Source organism: Lampetra planeri, chromosome 44 (assembly GCF_965212315.1).
Source record: "Lampetra planeri chromosome 44, kcLamPlan1.2.h2, whole genome shotgun sequence".
NCBI lineage: Eukaryota > Metazoa > Chordata > Hyperoartia > Petromyzontiformes > Petromyzontidae > Lampetra > Lampetra planeri.
Window position 1 is genome coordinate 8,585,267 of NC_136150.1, and position 13,553 is coordinate 8,598,819.

General features: G+C 47.4%; 1 protein-coding gene across 1 annotated transcript; it reads right to left on the bottom strand.

The window, feature by feature from the left end:
- Positions 1 to 289: 289 nt before the first annotated feature.
- On the bottom strand, positions 290 to 7,364 carry LOC144732907 (putative cartilage matrix-associated protein). The gene is made up of 5 exons (XM_078614571.1): positions 7,244 to 7,364; positions 5,061 to 5,114; positions 3,610 to 3,717; positions 2,257 to 2,355; positions 290 to 1,735 (listed from the first exon to the last, which is right to left on the bottom strand). The coding sequence occupies exons 1-5, from the start codon at positions 7,362 to 7,364 to the stop codon at positions 1,656 to 1,658; spliced, it is 462 nt and encodes a 153-aa protein (XP_078470697.1). The 3' UTR covers positions 290 to 1,655.
- Positions 7,365 to 13,553: the final 6,189 nt, after the last annotated feature.

The following is a 13,553-nucleotide window of genomic DNA, read 5'->3' on the forward strand; positions in this document are numbered from 1 at the left end:
GAATTATTCCAAAAAATTATTCAAAGAATCCTAAGGTCATGTCTAGACACCAAAGTTTGGGGTCTTAATTTTTAGTTTGTTTTGATCTGAAAGTATGGCACCAAAAGTGGTGCGACGTGACACTAAAACACGCCAAAGCACTACACGATATATAAATGGTCTATAAAACCATAATAATATGAACGAATTTGTCCTTAAAAATCCAAAACTATTAACATTTTAAATGCAAAAGGGCATCCCTCGAGTTTGCACTTTTATCTGACAAAACACTAGTCACCAAATCAATGAGTTTAAAGAGTCAAAACAACTATAATTTTTATTGCATATGAGTTTATAACACTGCATAAATGAGAAAGTTTCGTATATATCGTATTGCATATGATAGTACAACGTACACGAAAGCTGTTTACTTAATATAATATATAAAATTCATAAAAATTTCAGATGTGTTTTAAACCATGACATGATGCTCAATGCAGTCATGAATTCAATGTCCCCATAACTTCTATTTAATATATAAAGGTGCAGCCCTGCAATTACTTGATCGTGCCAATGCTGGCTTTATATTACATATAGTTCTCCACAAATACGATGAATATACTCTATACATGCAATCGATTTTGTTTGATTACCCACTCGGGGAATTACTTGGGAAAAGTGAATCCAGCAGTCACGCTGATTAATACTGCGGGTGTCTTATCTCTTAAAGTGTCACGTGTGCCTGACAGTGGACCTTAAAGATCCCGTGACGTCATTCGAAAGAGTTGGCCGTTGCGTGCCAGTGTCACGGTCCAAATTTGAACAATTATCCGCAAATTGCAGTACTCAATTGGGATGACGAGTGGCAGCACCCCCCCCCTCCCTACTGCCAAAACCTGGCAGGGCCCTCCTGAAAACAATAGTCGTGAGACCTCGGTGTGACTTTCCTGGGTAAGCAAGCGTAACAGGTGAATGGTAACATCATCCTCCTTTGAGCAAGGGTAACATCTTAATGTCAGCTGGTTTCGTGGTAGACCAATAGTTAGCCAAAATAACCTTTCTACTCATGTCCTCTAAGGCCTCTCTACGACCTTCATGATCGCCGGTACCATTGTTGACACAGGATACGGAGCACGTATGGGCTAACTTCGTATTGACTGTTAAGAATTGTAAGTGGCCTTGGAGAGGGCAAGTCGCGACACGGGTAGATAATGGTGGTCAAGACCAACGCGTCCGAGAGGACTTCCACCACCGAGGTGGAGCAATGGAGTTGGCTTGTGTTCGAATGTTGTCATCCTGGCTTGTGTTCGAATGTTGTCATCCTGGCTTGTGTTCGAATGCTAAACGGATTGCCGCATCACAGCACTGATCAAAAAAATGGCAACAGTTTGGGCAAGCTTTCATCCGGGAGTGGCTAGACCATGGCTGATGATCAGAATCATTATCAGAAGGTTAGTATCTGCGTAAATTACCCTTTGAGCTTTACAGCTCTTTTTTTTTAACGGTGACTCGGCCAACAGACACACGGCAGCGAGAGTTAATGATGGCGATGACGATGGGCTTGACATTCTAACATGCCACATCTCTCCTGGCCACCACTACCCGCCGTCGTTGGAGGTGGTACCAGATGGGGTCCCGCTTGCTGCACTGCCTCCGAGTAGGGCAACGTCTTGGTGTTACTGATAGGGCGGGTAGACCCCGTCGTAGTGCCACTCGCGCCACTGCTCGCGAGACTCACGGTGGCGTTCGTAGGACTCTGCGAGGGAACACGAAGACAAAGATCAGCCACATAGCCGTGCAAGGCGGTTGGTGCAAGGGATTTTAGCAAGCACACGTGGCGGTGATTTGTAGCCAGCACCTCAGCTGGCCGCCTTTGTCTCCCCAGTGCTGATGTTTACACGCAGCACCAGGTAGGTACACTTTGAAGCCAGAGTCGACCTCGGGAAGGCCCAGGACCAGTTCAGATAATCGTCGCTGTTGTTGGCCATGACACACAAATCAAACTCAGCTTTGTCGTCTGAAGTGTTCTGTCCTGCTTGAGCCTGGAGAGCGCTTGGTGTCGGTGGCCTCCGTGTACCAGCACGGCTGTCAGAGCCCTCGCGGGGCGAAGCGGTGGGCAGCAAAATCCATTATTGTACCGTACCGCTATGCCCCCACATGCTGTGTGCTCCCCGGCCTTCACCAAAGCCGCACCGACACGCTTGGGTCACCCGCCAAGGGCGTGGGGGGAGGCGCCTCATGCAGCAGTGGATTGACAACGTGCCGCGTGGCTCCTACCTGTCTTCTCCTCCTCGACCCAGTTCTCCCAGCGAGTGAGCTGCTCCTCGCGGTGCTCGCTGCGCCTGCGGTCCGCGGCGTGCGTCACGCGCGACTCCACTGCGGTGGTCGGTGCAGCGGTGGCGAGGGCGGGGAGCACAGCCGTGAGGTCATAGCAGTACGGTACAACAGTGGTCATTTTTCATTTATTTTTGGCCGCATTTCGGTATTTATTTCGTTATTTTTTTGTCCTTTCAACATTAAATGTACCAGATTGAATTTTGATAATTTTCATTGCTGAGGTAATGAAATGTAATCATTCTAATACAGTACATTTAAATAGTATTCCATTGCTTTTTTGTATTCTTACAAAAAGTTCCATCAGTAAAATAATCATTTTAACAAAGACTTTATTTTTATCAATTAAGCAAAGCTGGCATTTTTGGCAGTAAAATCACGGAGCTGACATCACATTTTCGGATTATCTGAAATTTTGTTCCTAGGGCCTAGATTTGAGGATTTTTCAGATTGATCCGGAAATTGGGAACATCTTTCGTAGATACTTTGAAGATTGATTGAGAGATAATTTATAGAGTGATAAATGCATTCTATTTAGATATAGATAATTGATAGATAACTGGTAGAAATATAGAGACATACAGATCAGGAATAGATCATTATAATTAGTGATAGAAAGATGACCTTTATAACAGTTAACAATACGTTGCCAATTACCAAATCATCCAAAATCTACCGAATCACATCAGATTTCCGAAGCTAATAAGATATGAGTTCAGATGGTTGACCACCATGCATAAAATAGGTCCTAACAGAGGCTGCTGAAGTGCTATGAGGTGGGTAGCGAGGCAACATCCATCGTTGTACTGGACTTCTATGTGCCACGCCTGTGCTCCCTGCCATTACCATCGTGGTAAAGTCCTCTATGGTCAAATATTCCCCATGACCCCCTACACGGAGTGGGGAGGCCCGAATGCAGCAGTGGGTTGATATTTGGGCTGTCTTCGCTTGTCAGGGAGCCAAAGGTGAGGGTTAGGGTTGCCACCTCTGAGGTACAATAAAATATGGAACATATCAAAGAAAGAAGAGTATCTCACAACACTGGGCGAGCAGAGAACTACGTGTAAAAACACATCGTATCAAGCGATGTGTTGTCATTGTTATTCCGCAACCGACACAAACCAGGACGTTTAATTGCCCTGGGGAAGACTTACAGATTTCCGAGGACACCAAGCCTCAAAAAGAGACCAACGATCCTGGGGGGGGGGGGGAGAAGACCAGGGCAGCCGGCGACCCTCGGAAGGGGCTTGGGTCGTGCGAGGTGAGGGGAGAGGGGAGAGGGGGTCACGGACTCACTGAGCTGCTCGGCGCGTGACTGTGGTGAGCGTCTGGTCCTGCCGGCCTTGTGCAGGAACCCCGCGGCCTGGTCCCCTCGCACGAACACTCCGCGTGCAGCCGGGGCGGCTGAGGTCAGGGTATTGGGGCGGGGGTGGTTGGGGTGGGGGTCCCCGCAGGAGAGAGGGGGGGGAGCAAGGTAGCGAGGGGGTGGGGGTGTGTTGACGTTGACTTTCACCGATCTCTGCAATGAATGCTTTGGACAAATATTGAAGTAGGCGTGGAAGTCTGAATTCTAGTTTGGAGGAAGCGATGCAGTCTTGTGTCGGACGTGTGTTGAAATTGCGAGCGAACGGTGGCGTAGCGCCCTTGGCATGTGGCCCTGTCTTGCAGTGTGCATGCCATTGGAGCCCACGTCCTGGAATGTCTCCACCCTTACGCATGTGCCGCTGTGCCCTGGAATGTGACCCCTTGCCCTGAGTGAGGCCCTCCTGTTCTGACCGAGGGTTCTGCCCAAAAACGGTTCGCTAAAATCCAAATCCCTGGCAATTGCTGGGACCCGTCGAATATCGGCTATCTGCAGACTTCACGTGAAACAATTACGCACAATGTTACACCGACTGAAAATGCCCGATATGGCTTTTTAAGAACGGTGATACAAAGAATCAATGCAGCGTTACACACATAATGTGTACGGTCGAATAATCTTTGAAATGGATATTAAAACAAAATTGTTCAGTAACGCTGTGTTTAAGGTTGGGCCATCAAATCGCATCCTTAAATAAAAACAATTTTGCATTTTATGTTGGTGCCATGCTTATGAGGCTATCATGAATGCGCTTTGTTTCACAGACGTTCTATGTCGTAGCTTTGCAGTGGGGGGATGCTTGCTGTGTGTCCTTCCAATTGAGTACTGTAATTGGGCAAACGTTGACGGTGACGCCGACACACGCAGTGTTAATACACGCGCAACATTAACCAAGGCAGCCGTGTGTCTCGAACCGCGGAACCTCTGTAAGAAGCAACAAACGCGCTCGGTCAATGAGGTCACGTGTTCAGGCCACAGTGGCTTGGACAAAAGTTTGAATTTCAAATGTTACCACCTACCACTTCCCTTCCCCGTGTCACCCCCATGACTCTATGTAGTACAGCCGTGCACAAATTCCCACCGCACTCGGCAAGCGCTGAGATTTGTTGTTTTAGGCTCCGAAATTGATTTTAGTTCATGCCCACCACCTTTAGTGGCGTCAGCGTGGTTGGCATCGGGGCCGCGTGCTGTTGCAAGGAATGAAATGGGGGCGACCCTCTGTCCAACTCCCCCCCCACCGCCTCCTCCACAACGCCTGCAGCCCGGCGCCTGGGGCCCCTTCCGTGGCCCCGTGGGGCTCCGGCGCAGTTGCACCGCCGGCGTCCTCGACGGCTACCGCCACTCACTGCCTCCCCGTGTGCTTATCGCCGCGCGCGTCTCCTACCGGCGTCGGCTTGACGCCCGGGCGACACAGAGGCGCTCTTCACCTCGCAGGGACCTGGGGTGTGCGTGGGGGGTGGCGTAGGGCGGACAAAACGGAGCATTGAGACCGTTGCTGGTTAGCGGGGAAGAAAATATTGCCGGAATGTTGACATAACACGCTTCAATGAAGGGGAGGCAAGGGGATTATTGCGTGGCTGTGAAACAGTTGCATTTACTCCTCGCGGAATCGCGACAGGGGTTCTGGAACTTGATACGCGGTATGTCGATGATGTCATGCTTAGGTGTGTTTCCACATTTTCTATGTCGACTGCTAAATTCTAATTTGTTATCATCAGCAACAGCAGCAGCAGCAGGAACATTGTCATCACCAGAGGAATACGCAATATCATCATCGCCGTCGTCATCAGTAACGTTGATATCATCACGACTGCCATCATCGGCATCTTCATCAGCAGCAACAGATTATTTACCAACACACTAAGGTCTGCTGCTCACAAGCGACAGAAAGCGACATTTGGAGTAATACCGCTGTATGTTAGCAGCACACCTTTGCGTGTTGTTAAATGTACAAGTAGCCAGTAGTGGATAAAAAATATATATTGATTGTATAATATGTATCGTCCTGCAGGAGTGAAGGATGATGATGACGACATTGATGACGATGGTGTAAGGTACTCGTTGGCTTAGATCGCGTAAATATATAAATGTGTCGTTAAACTCGCCACCACCCGACACAGCCAACTAGTAAGGTTTGTCACGTAAACAGAACGTGCTAATTCGTCACTAGTACAGCACACCGGTGTGTTGGAGAGCCAAGCCACAACATTTACAATCTGAGTACGACGTTTTTCCAGTAATACTTCATGACTGGCGAAACGTCGTGGATGATATTGGTCGCAAAAGCCTACGTGTTTAACGATATCAATTCACCTTGTGAGAGGTGTTTGGGAGTGAAAAGAAGTATCGGTGTCGGAGGGAGAGAACCGGCTTAATTGAAAAACGTCGTAACCACAAAACCGATTCAGAGTGCAGAACTTAAACGACGCGGAGATGAAGCAAATTAAAGCGAAAAGAGAGACCAAAAACACCAGTCCCAGTGTAGATGGGAACATTGCAACGTCAAGGCAAATGAAAATGAAAAATAAAATTCGTACGTGTACATATACACGGTCTAAAGCGAAGATGGTAGACGTCAGTGGTTCTCGACCTGGGATGCACGCATCCCCTGGCGGCTGCGAGATGCCCTTTCTGGGGATGCGAGACGTGGGCAGATTTTTTTTCGAAGGTAAATAATCGAAAACGCAAATTTAGGACGGGCAAATTTTGACTTGAAACTTGCGTCACTGCAGGAATTCATATTCTTGGTTCTTTTGGTAAAGTCACGTAGATAGAAAAATAGTAATTAAAAATAATAAATTGAAAATAATAAAATAATAAAACCCACGACGTTTCGATCGCAACACAAGAAGACTGCTTGTGTTGCGATCGAAACGTCGTAGGTTTTTTGCTTTCATTATTTTTTATTATTGAAAATGTTATTATTTTTATTTTCTATTTACGTGACTTTACCGAAAGAACCAAGAATATTTAGGACGGACACGTAAGTACAACTACTTTGTTTCAGCAAACCCTATGTATTTATTTACATTATAAAAAATTGTTTACGATTGAGAACCAAAGGGGTGGAAGCCTCCAGCAAAGGTTAAGAACCACTGGTCGACGTGGATCGTAACAGTCGCCGATATTTCTCCGCTTGCTCGTAATAAAATAACAAATGTAAGGATCGTGCTGGCAGCGGTGTGCAGGCACAGCTAAAATAAAACCGTTCACAAACGTGCACCAATGATGCTGCTTCGCTAGAAAAAATACAAAGGAGCCAGACGTTTCAGGCAATGGCCCTTCTTTCAAACTGACTTATAGTTGGAGATCACAGTTTTATACCAGAGGGGGAGGGGGTCGCTGATAGATCTGGGAGACTTTAAGAAAGTCGGCAAGATACTTTGAATTGACAAATGGGCAGTTTCTCTATTGACGGTCATTGGCTATCAACTACGAGTCCGTCAATCTCTCTGCTGCCTCTCTCTGCTCTGAAGAAGGACCATTGCCCGAAACGTCAACCTGTTTCTATATGATCTCCAATGACACGTGCGTGGTGTTGTGTGTGTGTGTGTTTCCCCTCTTTACCTGTGCCGAGGATCACCAGGCCAGCCGCGGCGAGGACAGCACAGAGCCACGCCGCGCGATCCATGCTGCTGCTGCTGCTCTCGAGTGTTGAGCGGGGGCTCTCTGGCTGCCCCCCCCCCATAGCGAGGGGCGGGGCTGGGGGTGGCCACAGGGGGGCAGGGCACGGGCAAGGGGAGGGTTGTGAGTGCGTCACAGGAGCTGTGGCGTTGCAGACGGAGGCTGTGTTCTTCATAGCCTCTATTCTCTCATTTTTTTTACGATCAGAGGAAACAAGAAGATGCTCGGTGTAGTCGGCACTTTGCTTCGTTCATCATTTCGTTATTTTTTTCAATGCTTTGCTTTATCTCTCTTCCGTCGGTCGTCGCTTTGCGGCTGACGATCGGACCGGGCTGTCGCATTCCGCTCCTTCCTTTCTGCTGGTCATGGCAATAGCTTTCTCTGCAGGGCGTTCAATTGAGGTCGAAAGCGTCCATGCATTATTTAGCTCTGGCCGTCTGTCCATCTGTCTACCATAGGCGTATATATGAATATTATTTTAAGAAAAGTGGTAAAAATTGGGTCAAAAGAGAAAAAAATGCTTTTGCCCAAAACTTGGCGACAGAAACAGGACCCTGCGGGGTGGGCTGGTAGGAACGAATAACCAAAGAATATAAACATAATGTATTATTACACTTGTTTAGCCAGGAAAGCCCCACTGAGTCTAAAGGTTTTTGCAGGGTCCTGCCAAGTGTTTGCAGTAGGGGGCGATGTTGCTACACCTAATCGGACGATACGAAGGGAGAGTTTGAGGCCTAGGTCTAGGCTTTAGGCTTAGCTGTAGGCTTTAGGCCGCTGTGAGTTAATTTTTAATTTAAATGTTTTAATTATTTATGTAAAAGCTTTAAATGTAAATGTTTCTATTTAAAAACACCAGGGAATGTAACATTGTTAAACATTAACTCCCTTTCACACACGCGGGGGTACGATACGAAGGGAGAGTTTGAGGCCTAGTTCTAGGCTTTAGGCCTAGCTGTAGGCTTTAGGCCGCTGTGAGTTAATTTTTAATTTAAATGTTTTAATTAAAAGCTATCTCAGGGAATTATAAGGGAATGTTACACTTGTTTAGCCAGGAAAGCGTCACCGAGTCTAAAGGTTTTTGTAGGGTCCTGCCAAGTGTTTGCAGTAGGGGGCGATGTTGCTACACGGACGGACGGACGCACGGATGGACGGACGGACGATATAATCTATTGTAGGCTGGTTCACTTCGTTCCTACCAGTAAAACCCCGCAGTAAATGGATCGAGCCCTTTCGGCCAAGGCGAAGACGCCATGCGCCAATCCGGCAAGCCGCCTGACGCGATGACGCGCCACGTGACCCCTTGTGACGTCTCGCGTCGTGCGAGGACGTCGTGTCGACGTCGTGACGTGGTGCATCTCGGCAATGTCGCCCCGCCGCCGTCCCTTCGCGACGCCGTCAACCCACTGCTCGCTTCTTGTTCCTCTTCCACATGGCGGTGCCCAAGGCCTTTCGTTCTCTTTAGGCGCCCGAACGGAAAACGTCTGCGTCTCTGTATCTTTTGCACTAAAGGCTCTTTTCCTACTGGTCAAGATTTTCCCGTATGGTCAAATGTCTTGCACGGTTGGCTACGTGGAGTGCGAATGAAGTTTAGCGTAAACACACACAAACATTTATCGTATCACCCTTGTGAATGTATATTCGGTGCAAAGAGATGCCACACGTTTTGCAGATGTATTTTTCAACTGGACGAGGATCACATTTGAATGATATACAGAGGCAGACAACGATAGGCTGGAGGAACGATATGAAAAGGCAACAATGTGCCTAACTGGCCACGTGGGTCAGCCGCTCGCGCTCAGAAGGTTGCGGGTTCAAATCCTGGTTGGGAATTGACTCAGCCTATCATCCGCCAAGGTTCTATAAAATAGGTACCACTTTGCGGGGAAGTCAACAGTCTTCATATGTGTAGAGGTGGTACGTACCGGGGTGTAGCGAGCCATTATGTAGCCGGTGTCTACATCACGGTCCGTGCATGGGGTGGCTACATCGATGTCCGCATATAGCCCCGCCCTTCGGGGGCAGGGGGGTATATAGGGCGGTGCGCGAGAGAGCTCGGGGAGTTGTTGGAGCCAGTGAAGAATGAAGACGGAGCAAGCTACATAGGACCCTGGGACCCCTAGCCCCGCCGCCCTTATCAGGGCCGGGGCTCTGTGTGGCTCAGTGGTGAGACCCTGGGTACTCGCGGCCCGACGTCCTTATCAGGGCCGGGTCCGATGGGCCAGTGGTTGGGACCCGCACCCTGGCTAGGTCGGGTCAGATAGCCTCCTCTAGGAAGGACATAGCCGGAGGACCTGAGAGCGTAGCCGGTGTCAGGCACGCGTAGCCATAGGCTGTGTTCCTAGGCTGTATAGCTGACTGTTACTGTAGAGTGTTATAAATAAATACGTGTTGCCTCCGTCAACTCGTCTCCTGCATAATTTACACTTACATATGTATAGACTCATCCCTATCATAGGCGTATTTAATTTCCACCACCTGCTCAGGGTTGTAAACAGGAAATGAGCACTACCTCAATGCAAACTTTAACAATAAATTACTATTTTCTTAAATGACTAAAGACAAACGTTTAAATTCGTGAGGATCAGAAATATGGACATTAACAATGGGGGGAAAACAAGAGAGGCCATGGTTGGAAATTACACTCAGATAAATAAAGAAGAACACATGGCTTCGAGGGCATACGTAAAGTAGAGACACCATGTCATACTCATTTGAAAACAAGTTTTGCTGGCTGGCTTTCCCGTCTGGAGGGATGGACGGACAAACAGTCACGCGCAAAGGATGTGCGTGTTGCCAATTGACTTTTAAAAAATGTAAGTGGGTCTTGGGTAGAACGCGTCACGAGAAGGGACGATGACCGGTAGTCGAGATTAATGACGGAGTGGCAGCCCAAGTTGACGTCCACTGCAGAGATGGAGCAATCTAATCAGCTTGTGTGCAGGTGCTGGATGGATTGTTGCATTGGAAGACCCTAAGCAATGGTGATGGCTTGGGGAGGCTTTCATCCGGCAGTGGATTGATCATGGCCAATGATGAGAGGGGGGAAATTGACAAAGGATGACACTTCAGTCGTTGGTTCCTCACCCATACCCTCTGGTGGATTCACAGGATCCCATGTGGCTGTACTTGAGACCTCGGATGAACTGCAAATTAAACAGAAACGTGGTGCAGCTGTGACTTTCGAGCATGTCAGCGTCTGTTAAACAGCGTGGCTCAAAAGTCAGGATAACGGGGCTATTTAATTTATTTTCACGCCGGCATTAAAACATATTAATTGTGTATTCTTTAAGTTAATGTTTTATCTATCATTCTTAAGATTAATTTTTCTATCTTCTTCCTGTGGAGTCACCTGCCATGTGTCGTTTACAAAACTCGCCCAAGAACCCTGAATGAGTAGAGACCAAACATAATTTATGAACGTTCAGAGATTCCACTTAGTAATCTTAGAAAAGGTCCTAAATATAAAAATGTAAAAGAGAATGCATGCATGCATTTATGTCACTAGATGTCAATTAGTCCATTTGTTAAAATAAATCAAATATGAGGTTGAAACCTCAAGGTCTTTCCAGAGAGGCAAATACATTCCAATTTTCAATGCTATGCCAAAACGCACCATTATACCAAATGGAAAGAGCATGCTCCCCCAACGCTGCAGGAATGGGCCAATACTCTTGTAGTGGACCCACGACGAGGGAGACGGTTCGCTAGAGGCAACAAGTTTATCACAAACTCGGGTACATGACACAGAGGGGTAACGGCCCCTCACACGCGATATCCTAAGGAGGTACTAACGTGCCCTGACTCTGGTTACAGCGCTAACCCTACACTGGTTATATCTGAACCCGACCCTAGCCAGGGGTCCGGGTTCTGCCGACTGGGCTCTTCGCTTCACGTCTTCAGGGTAGCTCTTCGGGTCTTCAGGTCTTCAGGTGGACGAGGACGTTCCAGGGTCTCTCCGCCCCCAGCCACGCCTCCCTTCTGGGACTCTCTAGGGGGCCCTGGGATATCCCCCAGCCCCCCTCTTGGGGTCTGGGGACCCTAGTGGCCCAACGGCCCGGCTCACCCTACCTAGCCTGTCTACCTGTTGACTCATGTCCGCTACTACAGGTAAAGATGAATGGGAATATACACAATGCCTAACCATGCTACTACATATTGTCAAAAATTGCCGCTCCAGAGCATCTAAGTGCAAAACTAAGGGGCAGGGAGGAAGCTCACCACCTAACAGAGAACCAGATCGCTAGCTCTCCTCCAGTGTGCATTGATTCTGAAGATCATTCATGAGGGCATTGAGGCACTTCCCCGCTCCCTCCATCCCTTTTTCTTTTTTTACTACAGGGGTATCAGAACTTAGGAAGACACCAGGGGTAGTAGAGTTTATTGAAACAGTTTTTTTTAATCATGACAGGTTTCCATTGCACTGCAATCCGTGCTGGTGTCAACTCCCTTTTATATTCTCTGTGTTGTGTATCTGATATCGTTTTATTCATAAAATACTTTTGAAATAAATGAAATATCCCTGCGTCCTGTTTTTTGGGCCACCCTCTATTTTGTCAACGATTCTTAAGCAGGACCTGCCGGAAAAACATGTTTCTATCTTAATAAAGTTTTGCTAGATCGGCGGTGATATTTTGTGATACACATATTTTTACGTGAAAATATAAATGAATGATATTCTGGCCAGTCGAGTCGCACGTAGCTTTGCTGTACAGTACCGTGTGTACGCATACGTATTATATTCCAGTGTCTGTCCAAGTGAACAGCTGCTTTAATGCTCAACATTCCTCGAACGAAGCTGCTGAAATCATCATCGTCATCCGTCATGATCACTCCACTGCTAGATGACAGCCTCCACAACCTGTCGCCACCCCTCATGTTCCTGTGATGTAGCAATCCATCTGGCACCAAGCTGATTTCATTGATCCATCTCCACGGCGTACGTCCCTTGGTGCGATTTCTCGTTTGGCTGTCACTCCAACGCTCGTCTAGAACAGTGGCCATCATCCCCATCCCTCAGAATCTTTCAGAATCAGAATCTGTATTTATCCTGGAGAAATCCGATGAGCTATCAAGCTCTTTTTAACAGATGCCCCTTCCAACGACCTTGTCTGTCCTGCCCAAGCCAACGTATATCTGCTCCAACAACAATCTAAAAAATTTGACTGTATTGAAACAATTGTGTGTGAGCGGTGGTGCAGTGGTTAGCGCACTATGCTGTGAGCCCACCCACCCGACTTTGATTCCCAACCACCGCTGTTGTCAGTGGCGAATGATGTCTGAACTGGTCCCGTGGGCCCTCGTCACCACCTCGTGCTGACCACGGTGTTTACAGGGCCATGTATTTTGACCGCACCTACGACTGGCACGGTTCGCTACGTACGGCGTGAAAGAAGTTCAACATACATACATTGAGTCGACGCGAAGGCATTATCGATGAGTGACTCTGCAGTTCAGGTCGGTAGAAACCCAATCCAATAAAGGTTTTAAATTAATTTGGAGGATGTAAGTGTTGATGGGAGGGGTTTCAGTGTCGCAGTGGTTCGGGCACTTCGACTGTGAACCCGGCAGCCTGAGCTCGACTCCTGACCGTGGTGAACATCAGTGGCAGGTGATGTCTGAACCGCTCCTAAGCCACCCCTCCCATTCACCAACCCAGACTTGACCAGCGTGGTGAAGTATGGTCAAACAACCTCCATGGCTGATACGGTGTGGGGAGACCTTCACCCATCAGTGGGCTGACGGATAGCTATACATTATTACCATTGTATTTTTATTATCGAGACGATATATTTCGATTTAAAGCTTTCGTGACTGCAGGGATTCATATTCTTGGTTCTTTCGGTAAAGTCACGTAGAAGGGAAATAATAAAATAATAAAAATAAAACAATACAATTCTCACGACGTTTCGGCCACAACGTGAGGACGGCTGCTTGCGTTGTGGCCGAAACGTCGAGAGAATTTTATTGTTTTATTTTTATTATTTTATTATTTCCCTTCTACGTGACTTTACCACCAAGAATATGAGACGATATATCTTAAGAAAATAGAGCTTCGAATTGGAAAGTACGGTGAAAATATACTGGAAACAATTCTGCCATAATTTGATTCAGTTTCCAGCTTTTCTAACATTTGACTACGTGTACAGAAAATATTTAAACGACGATGATGATGGCTTAACCAGACCAGTATGTTTGGCCAATGTCTTACGTTTTTGTGCGAATTTACCTGTGAAAGGAAGCCAATGCTCAGAGC

Coding starts and splice junctions, on each gene's coding strand:
- LOC144732907 (XM_078614571.1), bottom strand. CDS start 7,364: ATGGGGGGGGGGCAGCCAGAGAGCCCCCGCTCAACACTCGAGAGCAGC. Junction 3,718..5,060: donor CGGGCGTCAAGCCGACGCCG/GTAGGAGACGCG, acceptor CCCTGACCTCAG/CCGCCCCGGCTGCACGCGGA. Junction 2,356..3,609: donor GTCACGCGCCGAGCAGCTCA/GTGAGTCCGTGA, acceptor CGACCACCGCAG/TGGAGTCGCGCGTGACGCAC.